The 19,432-nt window shown below is 47.8% G+C and overlaps 1 protein-coding gene across 2 annotated transcripts in view; it reads left to right on the top strand.

The window, feature by feature from the left end:
- The window catches only part of DHRS7B (dehydrogenase/reductase 7B), a 37,859-nt gene that overhangs the window by 4,194 nt on the left and 14,233 nt on the right, over positions 1 to 19,432 (top strand). The window contains exons 2-4 of one of the 2 annotated variants that reach the window (XM_083153457.1): positions 5,949 to 6,413; positions 15,108 to 15,289; positions 18,110 to 18,225. In XM_083153457.1, the coding sequence (XP_083009583.1) occupies positions 6,079 to 6,413; positions 15,108 to 15,289; positions 18,110 to 18,225 (633 nt within the window). In that variant the 5' untranslated portion in view covers positions 5,949 to 6,078. The remainder of the gene's footprint in view (positions 1 to 5,948; positions 6,414 to 15,107; positions 15,290 to 18,109; positions 18,226 to 19,432) is intronic. The other variant, XM_083153458.1, reaches the window with a different exon arrangement.

The raw sequence follows: 19,432 nt of genomic DNA, 5'->3' as shown, positions 1-19,432 counted from the left end.
GGCAAATCTAGGCACTTGCCTAGGGCGCCGGCCATTGGAGGGCGGCATTTCGCCCCCCCCCCGTGCCGCGGGGGTACCTGTCCTGCGGCTTTGTATATAAAGCTGGCGGCGGCAGCGGGGGGTCCCTGCAGTCAAGAAATAACGAGCGCTATCCGCCTGGCTACGCGGAAGCGCTTCTGTTGTGGAAACACTGGCCGCACGCTGATTGGCTGAGATTCAGCCAATCAGCGTGCGCCGTGCGGCCAGTGTTTTCACAACAGAAGCGCTTCAGCGTAGCCAGGCGGATAGCGCTCGTTATTTCTTGACTGCAGGGACCCCCTGCTGCCGCCGCAAGCTTTATATACACAGCCGCAGGACAGGTACACCGCTCCCCCCCCCCCCCGCACCGGGGCGCCCCCACCCCGACTCGCCTGGGGCGCTCCGGTGCCTTGCACCGGCCCTGCCCCCACCTTCAACAAAACAATTCTAAAAACAGACAGCTCACCATCTCCTGAGGCCCCTGCCTCAGTGTCCCTTGCAGAGGGCTGCTGCTGCTGCTGGCGGCGTCAGCGTCTGTCTTTGCTGTCTTCACAGCTAAGAAGGGACAGGTGCGGTGCAGTGCAGTGTGCAGCTGGAGGCTGGCGGCATTTGTCACAGTCTCCTCCCGGCTGTCTGAAAGGGCGTGGGCGGGACGTGTGCGCGGCGTCAGGAAGTGGACAATGCGCATGTCCGCGCACAATCCCACCCGCCCCAGCCTCAACGTCACCCAGCAGCATCCTCCGCTGCGTCCCTCTACTAAGAGGACAGCGCGGAAGGATTTTTTTTTTCATACAGCATGCATCATTTTACTGGCGGGCCAGGAAAAACAAGTCGGCGGGCCACGGGTTGAAGACCCCTGCCCTAGTGTATGGGGGCCTTTACATGTTCAGCAGGGGGTCTAGTGTGTATGGTGGTAGAGACAGAATATTACCTCAGTATGAAAAGGATTCTGGAGCTAAACTGTATTATCTTATCATGGAGATTGCAAGCAATTGTATTGTGACAGGATTTCTTACATCTTATACCACTTTCACACCAGAAAATGCAGGGATCATGCCGGTGCATTCCCGTGTTGGCCCCTTTCACACCAGAAAAGTCACTGTATTTTCTGGTGTGGGGAGGTGGGCAAGAACTGGGATGGTGGCGGAGGCCGGTGAACAGTACTCACCCTGGGTTGCTGGTCCATGGTGCAGGCCGGTGATCCACACAGACGGCGGGCACAGATGACAAGTCAGACGGCGGGTGCAGATGATGTAGCTCTCCAGCAGCAGTGAGGGCGCTGGAGAGCTGCATCATCTTCATCCGCCGCCTGTCCTGTCATCTGCTCCCGCTGCCTGTGTGGATCCCCGGCCTGATCACCCGCACCATGGACCGGCAACCTGGGTTAGTACCCCCTACCCCTTTCACACCAGCCAGGACCCTGGGTTGAACCACAGCAGGATTGAAATCCCGGCAAATTTACCCAGGATTTTCGGGAAATTAGGCGGGTGTGAAAGGGGTATTAGTTTACATTGTTTCCTATTACTGTACAGGGGTTATTGAGCCAGGGGTAGGGAGGGGGGTGTCCTGCATGACACCTCACTTGAACCTACAATGATCTCAATCACAAGATCATGGTTAGCCTCAGTGAGAAGAAGCCAGATCAGAGGAAAGGGGAGTTGCTGAAGGGAGAGTGGCCCCTCCTTCCTGCTGGGTCTAAACTCGGAAAGAGTCTGGATGACTAATTGTAATGCCACTGACTGCGGGCCCGTTTACTACACTGCCACTAGTTCTCTGTCTGCTGCTGTTGCTTATTGACCTCATCAGTGATACTGCTTTCACACCGCACCTTTGACCTACCATAGTCAAGTGTCTATGTGAAAGGGTCCACCAGGGTTGTGTGCACTGGGAGCAACCTTGGTAGCCTGTGCTTTGAAAAACATGACTAAAATTGGCAGCTCAGGAGCATTTGGGGATGACGTCATCTCCAGTGTGGAGTCAATAAGCTGAGATTTTGGTCTGAAAGCAGTATAATAAATAGTGCTCACTGTAGGTGCAGTATTTTGATCAATGAGAAAGACATATTTCAATTTTGAAGGACAAAATTTTAGACATATGGCTGATTTAATATGGTGCACTGTGAATGATCCCGAGAGGGAGCTCGCTGAACTATTCTAATCGTCGTGCCACTACGAATAGTGGATTTCTGCTTGCACCCATCCTGGAGTGCGGAGCAGTAAAGTCTGATTATGCCGGTACTTGTGACTAAGCACCCATTTGTACAGCGGGTGTAGTATAGGGTTCTGACATTCGGGATCCCGACAGTCATTAGCCGGACTCAGACAGCATGGTGAGCGCAACAAAGCCCCTTGCGGGCTCACCGCACTGCGGGCACGGTGGCTCTCTACGCTCGCCACCTATTCTATTATCCCTCTATGGGGCTCATGGACCCCCACGAGGGAGAATAGCTGGTGATGAAAAGGTTAATAAATGCCCATCACCCAACTCGCCCTCTCATCCCCTAATCGCGACTCTCAATGTCACCCGACACTCCCTCTCCACCCAATTCTGCCCTCCCACCCCAAACTCTCTATACTTGCCCTCTCACTCCAATCTCGCTATTTCACCCATCTTGACCGACTTGCCCGTCCCCAGACTCGAATCAGTGTCCCCTGATTTGCCCGACTCGCCCCAGTCTCTCCCGACTAGCCTGTTTCTTGACTTGTCCTCTCGCCCATCCCCAGGCTCAAACCAGTCTCGCCTGTCCACCGATTTCTCCTTCTCATCTTAATCTCACCAGACTCACCCCTATCTTGCCTGACTCGCCTCAGTTTCTCCCGTCCCCTGAAATGCCCCATCTCACCCATCCCATCATCAGCTCGCCGACTTGCTTACTCGTCCGGGTCACCCGTCTCCCAAAACTCCATCTCGCCCTTATCCCACCCTCTCTCGCTAATCCCACTCAATTTGCCCAAGTCTTCTCCACTCGCTGGCCCTTTTCACCTGTCACATACTCTAGCCTCTCTACCAACTCACCCTCTCTAACCAGTTTTGCCCAACACGCCTTTTTGCCACAATCCTGCCCTCTCACCAGACTCGCCCAGTTTTAGATTCCACCTCTCGCCCGTCCCGAGACGCAAACCAATGTTGCACAGCTCGCCCGGATCACACCTGACTTGCCATTTCGCCCTTTTGCCCCATCCCCCGATTCACTGCATCACCATCTCGACCCAATTTTCTCCTTTTGCCCAACTTGCCATCTCACCCCAACTTGCCATCTCACCCCTCTCGCCCTAATCTCACCAGACTTGATGATTCACCCGTCTTCTGACTCAGCCTTTCTCCCATTTCACGCTCTTGCCCTGCGGCCCGTTGACTGGTCAGTCCGCCCCCTGACTTGGTTCGACTGGCCCTCGTTTTAACTAATAAGTCCCACTTACGAGATACGAAGGATTTACTCCAGAAAATACCTACCTTCAAATGGAGAGAGAACATGTTCCTAGTTACAGTGGACGTGAAGTCCCTGTATACGATAATTGGCCACAATGAAGCTACAACAACATGTCTACAAAGAAGCACTTTAAGTTCGAACCTACAGGAGTTTTTAATCGAGGGTGTTGCTTTTATCTTATCAAACAACTATTTTATGTTTAAGGGGGATTACTATCTACAGCGGGTCGGTACAGCTATGGGCACCAGGTTCGCCCCAAGTTACGCTAATATCTTCATGGGCCAATGGGAGTTGGAGCGTATATGGAATAACAACCCATATGGGGCGAACCTGGTGTCCTGGACCCGATATATAGATGACGTTCTGTTTTTATGGGCCGGGGACGAAGACTCTCTTAAAGATTTTTGCTGCTATTTAAATACCAATGATTTTAACATAAATTTTTCATTTAATATAAGCAAGACAAGTGTGGACTTTTTAGACATAACCCTATACTGCGAAGATAATGTTTTAAAAACAAAGTCGTACACTAAACCTACGGATTCTGGGAGTTATATCCACCTGAGCAGTTGCCATCATGACAACTGGCTCAACTCCATCCCGATGGGACAGTTGAAAAGAGTAAAGAGGAATTGTACGGAGGATGCTATCTTCGAGTCACAGGCCAAGATTATGGGGGAGAGATTCAAAAGCAGTGGATACAAGAAAGAAATTGTAGAAGAAGCCATTGAGAGTGTAAAGAGAATAGATAGAAAAACACTCCTGCAAGAAAAATCTACATTACCACTTTCGGATGCCAATCAAAAAGAAGAAAAAGAGAAAGAAAAAGAAAGAGATGAGAATTTAAAATGGGCATTTATAACAGATTATAATGTGCAACATAAAAAACTTGAAAGATCTTTTAAAAAAAACTGGGCCATCCTGAAACAGGATCCAGTTATTGGCACCATGCTCCCCAACAAACCGAAATGTATCTATCGGAAGGCTGCAAATATAGGAAACTCCATAACCAAAAGCATATATCCAGTCAACAACGTGAGACGAGGTATCCGCACTGTGGGTTTCCACAGATGCGGATCTTGCATGGGATGCAAGAATATCCCCAATACATCCAATTCAAAAAAAGTTGAGGATATCACAATAAATGGAGTCAATAAAAAGATAAAAGAATTCATCACTTGCAACGTTAAAAACGTAGTTTATATCATTGAATGCAGCTGTAATCTCTTTTATATAGGCCATACATCGAGGCCCCTAAAGATTAGACTGGGAGAGCACATAAGAAATATTAAAAAGGGCTTAGATCAGGGGTGTCAAACACAAGGCCCGCGGGCCAAATCCGGCCCGCCACACCTCTTCATGTGGCCCGCGCAGCCCCAGATAGCCTTCACCTTTGTTTTTTTTAAACAAGAAAGCCGCCTCTTCAGCGCATGCGCGGCAGCCTACAAGCCAGAGAACGTCTGCCCTCTAGCGCAGTGCTGCCGATCGTCAACCCCTCCTCCGCTCCTACCTGCTGTATAGGAGCCAGAGAGAGGAAAGAGCAGGTCCGTCGTGGTGAATGGTGCTGCTGCTGCTGTGCGCTCCAGGTCACTTACTGCTGAGTGTGCACTGCACAGTGACCGGGAGCATGCTGCCCCCCACTCCTGGATAGATAGTGCGAGGAGCGCTACTCACAGGAGGGAGGGGGAAATGCGCCAGTGTGAGAGCGCAGCTGTGTCCTTGGTGGTGGAGCAGCTCAGACTGGAGTGGACGCATCAGAGCGGGTAAGTGTCAAACTCTCTGCCTAGGTGTGTGTGTGTGCACTGGCACATTGCAGCCCATCATTAATTGCTGTGTCCCATGATAATAAGCAGGACATATGCCCTAAGACTGAGTGCTGTGCAGGCAGCGTGTGCCCTAATGCACTGCAGTTCACAGCAATAGCAGGAGGGAAATGCTACTGCTGAGTTACAGTGGTATTATTTTGGACATACTTGTATGAAGGACACTATTATGATAATAAAGAGTGGACACATAGTCCTACAGATACAACCGGCCCTTTGAGGGTGACCAAACTGCTGATGCGGCCCCCGATGAATTTGAGTTTGACACCCCTGGCTTAGATACTCATTCTCTCTCCCAACATTTTAAAATACAGCACAACTGTTCCCCTGTCCACATAAAGAATTTTTTGGGATTCAAATTAATAGAAGGCGATAGAAGGAGGAGGGATATGGACACTCAACTAGCCAAAACAGAGATGAGGCTTATTTATGATTTTAATACATTAAAACCTAACGGCCTCAATGCCGATTTCGAGCTTAAATGGTTTTTATGAAATATATCACCTGGATTTTTAATGTCCCCCTCCCACTATTTATGTCCGCCTCTTATGAAAAAAAAAATTTTTTTTATGTATTTTTCTATGTATTTTATATGATCCACATTCGTATTGCTGCTATTTGATATTGTATTGCTGCTAAAATCACTTATCGTCACTTTTTCTTTCTATAATTTTAAGATCAAAAACGGATATTAAGGGCGGAAGCCTGCAGACGGACTTTGAAGCATAGTAAGGGCGGAAGTAGGAAGTGCAAGTGCCTGAGGTGACCGGCGGTCCAGCCGGGACCTGCGGCGCTGCCCCTTAGCCTATGGAACTATGCAATAGCCGGACATTTGAAACGGACACTGCGGGGAGACTGTTTTCACGCGACACAGTAACCATGACGATTACAAACTTCCGGTTTGGAGCGGAAGTACAATTGACACAGCGTACTTATACCGGACCAGGAAAGCACACAGATCATTCAGGAGCCTTGATAAAGACCAGTCTGCTGGTTGAAACGCGTTGGCGTGCCCCTGGTGGAGGAGACGATTTGCCGATCACATTACCAGGATTGCTTCCAGATACAGGCTGCCCGGGCTGCTACTCTGACAAACAATCCCTATTTGAACTGTTTCTCGCGACTCAGTTCCAACATCACCGGTAAAAGTTTTCTGGCTATTCATTTCCGCCACCAGAGACACTTTATGTTTTGTGTGCTCATTTTGTCTTTCCTTTGAAAGTATATGTGGAAAAATCTTTTTGCCTGTTTTTTAAAAAGAATTTCTGTGTACCTCGTATTAAATGTATGATTAAATTGTATTACACTATGATCATATTCTTTTTCCACATATGGATTTAACCACTTCTGATTACTGAGGATAACCTGCCCCTCTCCCCCTTTGAAATAGGAAAAGGGGAAGTATTTCCATTATTATTGAAGCGCTGGTGAAGGGTACTCTGTCCACTTTCTCTTGCATTTACCTATTTGGGGTGAGGAAGAACACCCCTATAGAGTGCACATTCCAGCTGCTTCCTTTTGCGCAGACCTTGGTCCACTCACACTTGTGCTTCCGACTGGCCAGCCTGCCTGCCCGCCCTCCAACTAGAAAGCCTGCTCTCTGACTCGCTCTCTCGTCCTCTGACTGGCCCACCCTCCCTCCGACAGGCCTTCCCTTGCCCACCTTGGCTTAAGGTGTGCACACATGGTTAGATGTGAGGGACACACTCCCTCACCCCGTGGCCTGCACTCTATCACACTGACGCAGTCCCTCACCCATCGGCCTGCGCTCTCATACTGGAGCACTCCTACACCCTGTGGCCTGCACTATATCACACTGGTGTTCTCCCTCACCCTGTGGCCTGCATCATGCCACACTGACGCAATCCCTCATCCTGCGGCCTGCACTCTTTTGTGAAACTTGTGTAGCTCCACCTATTTAGCACTGTGCCTGGTGGGTCTCGGGTAGCTCCGCCCACCCACCAAGCAGGGATGCCGGGCAGCTCATCTCCTGACTGTGCTTTTGAGGGGGGGTAGGGGCTGAGCACTGAGTGGCCGGAGGAGTGAGAAGGGGGGTGGCCGTTTTGGGGCCCTCCAATCTGCAAAATCCGGGACGGCTGTCCTCTTTGATACCCCCCCCGTCACTGGGCCTGTGTGGAGGCCACCTCCCACTGCTGCTGAGGCCACTGAGAATCCTGGGACACGTGACAGCCTCCTGTCCTGCTGCTGCTCTTAGGGGCTGTCACATATTCTCACCACACACACAGTGCTGGCCATGAGTCTCTGAGAGCAGCAGCACAGCAGCTGGGTAAGTGTCACGGCCATACACCCCCCAGGATGCTGAAATTGTACTGGCCTGGGGGGGCACACGGCACCCTGCCCCCCGGCCCAGCACGACACTGGCCCCAGTACTGCCCCCAACTGCTATTTACACTTCTCACCCCCCCTTTCTGTCTTATCTATGGTGCATGTGTAGGGGTGGTCTGATGCTATATGCGGGGGGGGGCATAATGTGGGCGTAGCATACCTCCCAAAATGACCCTCCAGGTACCTTATGCTCTGTTTCTCTATCATGCAGCAGGTGACACTGGAACTCACATTGGGGTTTAGAGCTGGGACAGCTGGGAGCTAGGCACTACTAATTTGATTAGGGAAGGCTGGCTCCTCCCCTCTAAGCCCAATCAGCCCCCAGTTAGAAAATTGTGCTCAGGGAGCTGGTCACCATTCTACCTGCTCCTGCAGGTTGTTCGTTTTTCTACTATCTACACTGTGAATACAGAGCCCTTACCTTACTCATTTTAAAAGCTTGGGTCCGGGTCTCCTGCGCCCCTGGTTCTGAACCAGGTTGTCGGTCAGGGCCTCTCTAAAGGTGCCTGCCCAGACGTTTTGTGCTCCTGCCAGCCCTATGCTACAAAGGGTCTGCCAGCCACTCAAGCGGTAGCAGCCTCAGGGTAAGTACTATGCTTTTTTGTCCCCCTCCTAACTGCTGCCGTTTTCACGTGCAGCATCGCGGCGCCGCCATCTTGGAATTCGCGCCGCCGCTGCAGCGCTGTTCTCTGCCGGCTCTCCTGCTCTGGTTCCCCTGTCCTAGTGTTTGTAGGGGCTGGGGTGTGCGGGAGTCGAGCGGGCGGTCAGCGGAGCGCTGGGCGCGAGTGAGAGGTGCGCGCTGCGGCGCTGTTACAGACGCTGCTGGGGAGGGGGTGATGTAATGTTTAGGCTTTAAGCCTGAGGCGGGCACGGTGCGGCCCTTTGCTATGCGCTACACACACAGACAATTGTTGCTATGTGTAAAAGGCTGCTCTTTTCCTATTCCATAGGACTACTGCAGCCAGCAACTCCTGTTAACCCCTTGTGGGTAGATGTTTAGGGGTGAATTCTGGGGTGTCGAAGCTTGTTTCCCTCCAGGTCCCGCAGCCCCTGGTGTCTTTAGTGTGGTGTGTGTGTGTGTGGAGGGCGCAAGAGGTTGTGTGGACCTGACTTGCGCGGGGAGCATGACGGGCAGGTCAGGCACCAAGGCTTCCAAGAAGGCATTCATTTACACTTCTTGTAACATCAAATTTGCTCAATACTCTGCAGATGGCAAACCAACGCTTTGTCAGGTCTGTTCTGCCTCCCTTACGGGGTCTTTGATAGACGAGCCCACTGCTCCTAACTGGGCTTCCCTGCTAGCAGGGAATATGTCCAAATTATCGGCGGAATTGGCAGAGTCACGCAGGGCTGAACCAGCGTGGGCCTCAACCCTGGCTAAGTCTGTGGAGTCCTTAGCTTCTTCAATGAATAGGACCCAGAAACAGGCTTCTGTTAGCCAGAAGCGGCCGTTACAGGCTGCGTTTCAGTCGGATGATTCTGACGAGGAGCCTCCGTTTAAAGAAATGGAGGAAGGAGAGTGGGAGGAGGTGCAGGATGATCCTGTTGAACCGGAGCTTACTTCTGGGGGTATTGAGGCCCTTATTATTGCAGTGAAGCAGGTTCTTAATTTACCTGAGGACCCTGCTCCTCAACCGCAGGAATTGGACCTGTTTGGTCTGACAACGAGGTCTGCTATTGTTTTTCCTTGTCCAAACCAGGATCAACTTTTAGCAGCCTGGAGGAACCCGGATAAGCGTTTTCAGATGCCTAGACATTTTCCATCGTTATATCCTTTTGATCCAGCTGCTTTAGGCAAGTGGGAGACTCCGCCTCCAGTGGACGCGTCTGTGTCCAGGTTATCCAAGAAGACGACATTGCCGGTTCCGGGAGCTTCTTCTTTGAAGGATCCATCGGACCGCAAGCTAGAGGCCACCCTAAAGACCATTTACATGGCGGCGGGTGCCCAGCTTAGACCTGCCATAGTATCGGCCTGGGTAAACAAGGCAAATGCTAGATGGGCAGAAATGATCCTAGAGGGTTTGGATTCAGGTATGTCTCGGGATGAGATTGGTCAATTAGCAGAGCACATAAAGGAGTCTGCAGCCTTTTTGGGTGACGCGGCGAAGGATATTTTGCTTATATCTGCTCGTATTTCGGCCAACACCATTTCCGCAAGGAGAGCATTGTGGCTGCGTTCTTGGCAGGCAGATGCCGAGTCCAAGAGAGCAGTAGAAGGGCTTCCGTTCACAGGAGACATCCTGTTTGGACCGGAGCTTGATAAGTGGATTTCGCAGGCCACTGGGGGGAAGTCAGCATTCCTTCCCTCAGAGCTCTCCTGTTGGACTTCAGAACCCAGTGGTTATCCCTTTCGGAGGACCCTTGGGTTCGCAGGCTCATTTCGGACGGTTTTCGAATCCAGTTCGACCTTCCTCCCCCCACACGTTTCTTCACCACGGCTCTTCCCGTGTCTCAGGACAAGAGGTTGGCTCTTCAGGGGGCGATAGATATCTTGCTGAAGTCTCAGGTTATCATCCCGGTTCCGTCGACACAGAGAGGCAAGGGGTACTACTCAAATCTTTTTGCAGTGCCCAAGCCAGACGGGTCAGTCAGACCCATCCTAAATCTCAAGTCCCTGAATCTATTGGTATCATACCAACCTTTCAAGATGGAGTCGATTCACTCTGTCATTGCATCCTTGGAACCGAACGAGTTCATGCTATCATTGGACATCAAGGATGCCTACCTTCATGTTCCCATTTGGAAGCCTCACCAGGCTTACCTAGGGTTTGCCATAGGGAAGGATCACTTTCAATTCAGGGCCCTGCCTTTTGGGTTATCATCGGCTCCCAGAGTTTTCACAAAGACTCTGTCAGTCATTATCGCCTCTCTACGACATCAGGGGGTGACCATAATTCCATATCTGGACGATCTGCTCATCAAGGCGTCGTCGGTGGAATTACTGGAGGAACACGCGCATCTGACGGTTCGGACTCTCGTCAGCCTGGGTTGGTTCCTAAATTTCAAGAAGTCCACTCTGACTCCTTCCAAGAGGATTCTTTTTTTGGGACTCTGGTTGGACACTTCGGTTCAGAGAGTGTTCCTACCGGAGGACAAGATCAGTTCCATAACAGCGATGACCCGCAGGGTTCTGCAACCGCGTCGAGTTCAGCTTCACTTGTGTGTTCAGCTCTTGGGAAAGATGGTGGCTTCCTTCCCAGCGGTAACGTGGGGAAGGTTCCATTCCAGACCTTTCCAGCTGGATCTCCTAAGGAAGGGAGCGGGGTCGCATCTGTCTCTACACAGACTGGTTCGGCTTTCAGCCCGGGCTCGTCAGGCCTTACTCTGGTGGCTTCACTCAGAGCACCTCAGACAGGGGCGAAGATTTGCCATCTGGGACTGGATTCTCCTAACCTCAGACGCAAGTCTGAGGGGTTGGGGAGCAGTGGTGCTCGGTCTTCGTCTGCAGGGGAGATGGGACTTCAGAGAGAGTCAGTTATCCATCAACGTGTTGGAGCTAAGGGCAATTTACAACGCCTTGCTAGCAGCACAGGATTATCTTCAGGGAAGACCAATAAAGATTCAAGCAGACAACGCCACAGCGGTTGCCTATGTGAACCGACGGGGGCACGAGAAGCAGGATGGCCATGGCAGAGGTATCCAAGATTCTGCAATGGGCAGAAAGCAGGCAGGTGATTCTTACTGCCGTGTTCATTCCGGGAGTAGAGAACGTGGAGGCAGACTCTCAGCAGAGAGGATCTCCATCCAGGAGAGTGGACTCTACATCCCGAGGTGTTTCGGGAGCTCACGGATCGTTGGTGGACTCCCGAGATGGATCTGATGGCATCCCGAAAAAACCTTTAGCTTCCAAGATATGTGGCAAGGACAGGAGATCCTTACGCCATAGGGACCGACGCCCTAGCAATGCCGTGGACATTCAGGTTCGTGTACCTGTTTCCTCCTCTTCCACTTCTGGGTCAGGTTCTAAAGAGGTTGAAAAGAGAATCCGTCCAGGCAATTCTCATTGCCCCATGTTGGCCGCGCAGAAGTTGGTTCTCCGACATTCAGCAGCTTCTGGCGGACGAACCATTTCCTCTTCCCCAGCTGCACGACCTTCTTCAACAGGGTCCGTTCCACCATCAGAAGTTGTCGTCCCTCCATTTGACGGCGTGGCTCTTGAGACCGAAGTGTTAAGGGCGAAGGGAATTCCAAGTTCAGTCATTCTGACTATGTTGAGGGCTCGTAAGCCATCCTCCGCGGCTCACTATCATCACATCTGGCGTGCCTATGCGGACTGGTGCAGATCTCAGGGTTGGCCTTTCTGAACTTTTAAGTTGTCCAGGATGTTGTTGTTCCTCCAGAGGGGCTTGGACGCTGGTCTGCGTTTGGCATCTCTGAAGGTGCAGATCTCGGCGCTATCCATTCTTTTTCAGAGGAAGGTAGCACTCATTCCTGAGATCCAGACTTTCCTTCAAGGAGTTGTACGGGTCCAGCCTCCGTTTGTCCCACCAACACCTCCTTGGGACTTAGCCTTGGTCCTTTCTTTCCTCCAGTCCAGGACTTTTGAGCCTTTAGAGGAGGTACCTTTTAAAGTTCCTCGTTTGGAAGACAGTTCTACTACTGGCTCTAGCTTCAGCCCGCCAAGTGTCTGAGCTGAGCGCTTTATCTTGTAAGGCTCCGTTTCTTATACTCCATGAGGATAGAGCGGAGTTGCGTACACATCCGTCTTTTCTTCCGAAGGTGGTGTCAAAATACCACGTGAATCAGCCTATCGTGGTTCCTGCCTTTCGGAGTGATTCTTCTTCTCAGTCTACTTTGGATGTTGTTCGGGCTCTGAGGATTTACGTGGCACGGACTTCATCTATCAGAAAGTCTGATTGTCTTTTTGTTCTATATGACGCTTTCCGCAGAGGATGGCCGGCGTCGAAACAGACTTTGGCCAGGTGGATACGTCTGACCATTGCACAGGCGTATGTGCAGGCAGGGAAGTCGCCGCCTTCTACGGTGAAGGCACATTCCACGAGATCGGTGAGTACATCCTGGGCCGCTCAGAGGGGAGCCACGGCTTCTCAGCTCTGTAGGGCGGCCACGTGGTCGTCAGTGAACACGTTTGTTCGCTTTTACCAGTTTGATACGTTTGCCTCTTCATCTACGACTTTTGGTCGTCTGGTGTTGCAGGATCCACAGAGCTCTCCCACCCGGGGCATGGTCTTTGGAACCTCCCCAATGTGAGTTCCAGTGTCACCTGCTGCATGATAGAGAAAAGAGGATTTTGGGTACTTACCGATAAATCCATTTCTCTGAATCAGCAGGTGACACTGGACACCCTCCCAGCTCTGGAGTTTTTCCTGCCTTTTGTGTTCTTTCGTGCAAGTTCGGTTACTTTTATAGTATGATTTGATGAATGTTGTTGTCTCAATGAACGATTTACTATTACCATCTCCTCTAGTAGGACAATTTCCTAACTGGGGGCTGATTGGGCTTAGAGGGGAGGAGCCAGCCTTCCCTAATCAAATTAGTAGTGCCTAGCTCCCAGCTGTCCCAGCTCTAAACCCCAATGTGAGTTCCAGTGTCACCTGCTGATTCAGAGAAATGGATTTATCGGTAAGTACCCAAAATCCTCTTTTTTGAACTTCCCTCTTAATTTATGTCTGCCATCACCTGTTTTAAACAGGTTAATAGATAAGAAAGGTGTTTCCACACAGGTGATGGCAATCCATAAATTAAGAGGAAAGTTCAGGAATAGAGTATTGTGTCCCTCCTGGAGACGGTCATGTTCGAAGGTATGCGTAGGACCCCAACTTTTTAAAGTTAGGGGTCCCCAGGACCTACACATTTATTTCACTGAGCGTGATCACTGCTGCTAAAATAAACCCTAGTACATGTGGGTTTTTAGCTAGTCTGTTATTTGTACACCTGTTGGTGTCTACTCAGAAATCAACATTCAGTGAGAATGCGATGTTATACAAATGACAATCCCTTGTAACAATACATATTATGAAACAGTTCTCCCCTTGGAATCAGAGAAACATTTAAATTATTGTTCTGTACTACCCTGAACTGTAAAATGTAATATTTCATAGTTCTTAGTTCTTAAGCCTTTAGGTCAGTGATAATGCAGAACTCTTTCCCAGTGATGTGTTGTTGGAGGCCTTTGTGGAGATTGACTGTTGGCATGCTGCCATTTTCTATTTTAAATTAGTCTGCCCTTGTTTAAAGATCATTGGAAGTGGTAGACAGGCTGCTGTGCAGCACTCAGGCAAAAGAAATAAACTTTAAGTACGTTTTATTTCTTAATGGACTTTGCGGCTAAGATCTTTTTTACTTTAAGATGCTGTGTACCAGTCTATGGTGCTGTCACATTCCTGTCAGAAGTCTTTGTGTAGGCACAGAATAGAGGACTAAGTAGCTTTGAAACTGGTCAGACTCCCCAAGCAAGAGGTGACAGAAGTGGTAACGTAAAACAGTGTTTGCTAACAGATTTTTGTGTACAATACCTTGCAATTTTAAAGCTACACAATACTGTAGTATGAGGTAGTATTACTAATCCTAGAGTTGTCCAGTACTGCACAGGTACAGCTGTATGTAAAATACTCCACAAAATCTTATCCATTAGTGCACTAGTTCAATACTGGTCCGAGGGAGGGTCTGCAAATCAAATATGTGTTCTTGCTAAAGATCTGTAACTTGGTAAAGGTTCTGCTATCTGAGAATGATTATCGCAAATTAAGTAAATCTTGTAGCAGGGCCATAGGTAAGGACACTTGGCTACACAGGGACAGGGATTAGCAACAGATGTCTGGATTCTGCCTTACAGGTCTTTATTTAGACCCCCTTGAAAGTGTGTGTTACTGTATGTCTTGGATACCTTAACTAGTGATTAATGCTGATAAATGTCAGCACCACAATAGTAGTACATGGATGTAGGTGTTGTATACAATCTCACCTCTTACAGAAAGTGAGTTTGGTTCCTCACTTCCTGAAAATCGGACAAAAGCGCCATAGTTTTATTTTTATACATGCATTTTTTATGTTTGCTGGTACAAAGATCTATTAACTTGGATTATGCTGTATTCTATCTACAACATTTGAGATATTCTACACGTAAGTAAAGAAGGATATGGCCAAGGAACTGTGGTCTGGTAAAGTTCTTCATATGGCACAGATAAGCATAATTGTTGTTGTTTGTTATTAATTTGGTAAAATGCTGTTGCACATTTAGATGCCATATCATCTGTATGTTTTTTATTGTATTGCTCTTGGAGGTGCTCCTTTTTTTTTCTTTTTCATTTTTTAATTTAATGCTAAGATTTACTCTGTGGTGTAAGATCTGCTGTCTGCATTTACTTTTGGGTTACAGTTATCTCTGCAATTTGAAAAGCATTTCAGCTGCACTGCATTTGGGATGTGCACAAGTTTTTAAATTACGAACCTTCAAATCACAATTGCACACAAAGTATTATATAACTTTTGAACAAATAACTTTTTTTGTTTTGTTTTGTATTTGTTAGGAAGAACATTACTTACTCCAAGCTTAAGCTAATGGACCTGACTTCATGGGTCATCATTCCTGTCCTCTTGGGAAGTGTTGGTATCTACAGCCTTTTCAAAGTCTTGCAAAAGCTGCGCAGCAGTGCCTATATCCAGGATGCTGCAGTGGTCATCACAGGTGCTACATCTGGTCTGGGCAAAGGTAATCGGTTAGGGCAAGGGGTGTTGTGCCTGTCACAACAAGCACTCATACAAAGCAGTGCTGCAGCATGAGTGCATGTTAACCTATCAGTATATTGTTGGAATGTGGGAAGAGACGGGAGTACCCGGAGGAACCCCACATAAGCATGGGGAGAATATACAAACTCTGCACAGTTAGGGACATGGTGGGAATCAAACCCATGACCTCAGTGATGTGAGACAGTAATGCTAACCATTATACCATCGGCACTGCCCCCTTATGCATCTTATTTACTCTAACCCGCAGAAATACTAATGCTATTAATTTTCCACAACTTTCCACCTCCCTGCAACGACAGCTCTCAATAATTTCTACATTTACCTCTCCTGACTCTCTGCTGTTTCCCACCTCTACCAGACTCTTGAAACAGTCCTTGATGTAGTGGCTTCAGCTACCCATTACACCCCACGTAGGCTTAGATGCCAACCGTGGCACTCCAAAACAACAAGACAACTACGAAATCAGTCACGTAATGTAGAACGCCAATGGCGCAAATCTCGTAATATGACTGATTTCCTCACATATAAGACTAGCTACCACTCCTACTGCAATGCTTTGGACACTGCCAAACAAACATACTACCAATCTCTCATCTCTACTCATACCACCAACCCTAAGCGACTTTTTAACACATTTAAATCTCTTCTGTACCCTCCCCCACCGGCTACCATCAGTGCACAAGAACTTGCCTCCTACTTTAAGGACAAGATAGATAACATCCGAGATGAAATGGTATGCTCTTCCACAAACTCTAACCCTCTTTCTTCCCCACCTGAACCCTCTGGCACTTTCTCTTCATTTGAGTCCACAAATGAAAAGGAAGTATCCACACTCTTCTTATCCTCCTACTCTACTACCTCTCCTCTTGATCCAATACCTGCACAAGTCATTAAATCTATCGCCTGTGCTTATTCCAACCTTAAGTAAAATCTGCAATCTCTCTTGGTACTGGTACTTTTCCTTCTCTGCACAAACATGCAGTGATTACTCCGATTCTGAAAAAACACAATTCTGACCCTAACTCTCTCTCTAACTATCGTCCTATCTCTCAGCTCCCATGCCTCTCCAAGCTACTGGAGAGACTTGTCTACTCTCGCCTCACAAACTTTCTTAACTCTCACACCCTTTTAGACCCGCTTCAGTCAGGCTTTCGCTCCCAACACTCCATTTAGACAGCACTGACTAAAGTGGTGAATGATCTGGTAACTGCTAAGTCTAAAGGCCATTACTTACTACTTATTCTTCTAGATCTTTCTTCTGCATTTGACACTGTGGCTCACACTCTTCTCCTACAAACACTACACTCCCTAGGTCTTAATGATACAGCCCTTTCCTGGTTCACATCTTACCTATCTGATCGCTCTTTCTGTGTTTGCTTCTCTGACTCTACTTCCTCTTCACTACCTCTGTCAGTCGGAGTTCCGCAAGGCTCAGTCTTAGGTCCTCTACTTTTCTCAATCTATACTTCCTCTGTTGGCAAACTAAGCTCTTTCGGATTTCAGTATTACTTGTATGTGGATGATGCTCAAATCTATCAACCCCAGAGTTGTCACCAGTGGTTTTGGGCCGAGTCTCTGAATGCCTCTCTGCCATCTCATCTTGGATGTCTTCTCGCCAACTCCAACTCAATATTTCCAAAACGGAATTACTTATATTCCCGCCAACTAAGAACAGTTACCATCCTGATATCTCCATCGCTGTTGACAACTCGACAATCTATCCTACCCCACAAGCTTGTTGCTTAGGGGTCATCCTCGACTCTAAACTGTCCTTTCTTCCCCACATTCAATCTGTCTCCAATTCATGTTACATGCATCTAAAAAACATATCCAAAATACGACCGTATCTTACACAAGTCACTACTAAATCTCTTATCCATGCACTCATTATATCCCACATTGTTTATTGCAATAGTCTCCTAACTGGTCTTCCCAGGAACAGACTCTCACCACTGCAATCCATTTTAAATGCTGCTGCTAGGCTGATCTTCCTTGCAAGACGCTCATTGTCTGCTGATCCGCTCTGCCAGTCCCTCCATTGGTTGCCTGTATCTTTCCGTATTCAATATAAAACACTTCTACTCACATATAAAGCTATTAACCATACTGCACCAGCATATATCTTCTTACTTATCACGAAATATGTCCCATCTTGACCACTCCGCTCTGCGTCTCTCTTCTGCACGGATCACTAGCTCCCATTCACTATTACAGGACTTTCATCGGGCTGCTCCCATCCTATGGAATGCCCTTCCACGCACAATAAGACTCTCCGCTAGCCTCCAAACTTTCAAGTGTTCCCTGGAAACTCACCTCTTCAGGCAAGCCTATCATATTTAAGTTCTACACGCATGACCCTCTGAGGCACTTATGTATTATATAGCTTCCCTTCTGGACTTGTAACTTAGTGGGACTGCTATGCTATTACTGGTGCCTGTCCTTGTGTTTCCCTCCTATATCCCTCCTATATCCTTATAGATTGTAAGCTTGCAGCAGGGCTATCCTACCTCCAAGTCTGTCTGTTGTTACCCAGTTTGTTTTTTCACTGTCTACTATTGTAAAGCGCAGCGGAATCTGCTGCGCTATATAAGAAACTGTAAATAAATAGATTTAGCAGAAGAGGTTATATAGCTTCAATATCTTATAACCTGCAATATATGGTAAGATAGTATCAGTGAGCTGTAAGGGGTAACTGACATTTTAAAGTGCATTTCTCTCCAACCCATAGTTTGTAGCTATGTAAGAAAAATTTTCCACCACACTAATCTCCTTTTCCATTTAGAATGTGCAAAAGTATTTTATAAAGCTGGTGCGAGGCTTGTGCTATGTGGGCGCAATGAAGAAAGACTGAAGGATCTGATCAATGAACTAAGCCAGATGCGGAAAGGATCCGGTCAGGTGTGTGTGCGACTATTATTTCAGATATTCCTTATTTCAATTAACCGCTAGATCAGCGGGTCCTGACCTTCTGAGCATGGGGTCGCGGACTCCATGTTGCTGACCATCAGGCTGATGACTTTTTTTTAATCTCAGTCAGTGATTCAAGGAGTCTGAAAAATCTGAGTTGTCTGTTATTTTAGGCTCCTCCCATCATTTTGTGCCTCCACAATGCTGCCATGTATGTGCTGTCTGCTGACTACACGTGTGATGTGATGACCTTCTGCAGTAACTTGCTGGGGTCCTGTAATTATTTTTATTGTCTGATGGGGTCCCAGAGCTAGATCATCACATTTCCACTCACATTTAGTAATCCCCATGTATTTCTTCTTGTGAGTACTTCATTTCATAGAGTAACACAATCAGTTTGGTTACCCAGATGACCTAAATTGAATGTTTTCACATTTTTTCACAAAAAGGAAAGCAAAATAAAGCACAGTATACTGAAATTACCTGTTTGGTATTTAACAGCCATTGAAGTCTAAAGGTCCATACACACTAAGCGCTTTTCGCCCATTAAAGCGATTTTGCCAGGGGTGGGCGGCTTTCCATAGCAGTACACTGTGAAAAGCCGACCACCCCGTCACTCATCTGCTGTAAAATTTTACCCCTCAGTTATACATGGTGTTCATGCAAACATGACAAAACTTGTAAAATGTATGCTTGTAATGTCAACAACAACAAAAAATCATGAGTTTTGAAGATTATGGTGTGTACACACTGTGAGATTCCCTTGCTATTCGACTTAAGATTCGAGTGCTATACAATCTTTGCTAACTCTGTACTTTTTACATATAATTCATGCTATATACATTCGATATGCACTATATAGTCATTGCTGCCCTGTCTATCTGGGTTTCGATTTGTGCTGTCACGGGAGCGCACATCGGGATCGCAAGCTAAAAAATTTGTGCGATCTGCATGCGATTTTGACTATATAGTCAAAATCTCCTGCTGGATTGTACTGTGTACAGAGCATTCATTTTATATTTCAATATTTTCTAGCTTTCAAGGACACATAATGTGACTTTGACCTTGAATATCTAAAAAAAAGTATGTTTATTTATTTTTACATAAAGTATGTTATATCAAAGAGATTTTATTGTACTGTACAATTTTCATTATTAGAAGCTTTTGTGAAGAGGAGCAAAAAAAAAAAAAAAAATCT

Source organism: Crinia signifera, chromosome 7, assembly GCF_055691185.1.
Source record: "Crinia signifera chromosome 7, ASM5569118v1, whole genome shotgun sequence".
Lineage (NCBI taxonomy): Eukaryota > Metazoa > Chordata > Amphibia > Anura > Myobatrachidae > Crinia > Crinia signifera.
Note: the sequence above shows the minus strand (reverse complement) of the source record. Positions and strands in the feature narration are given on the sequence as shown.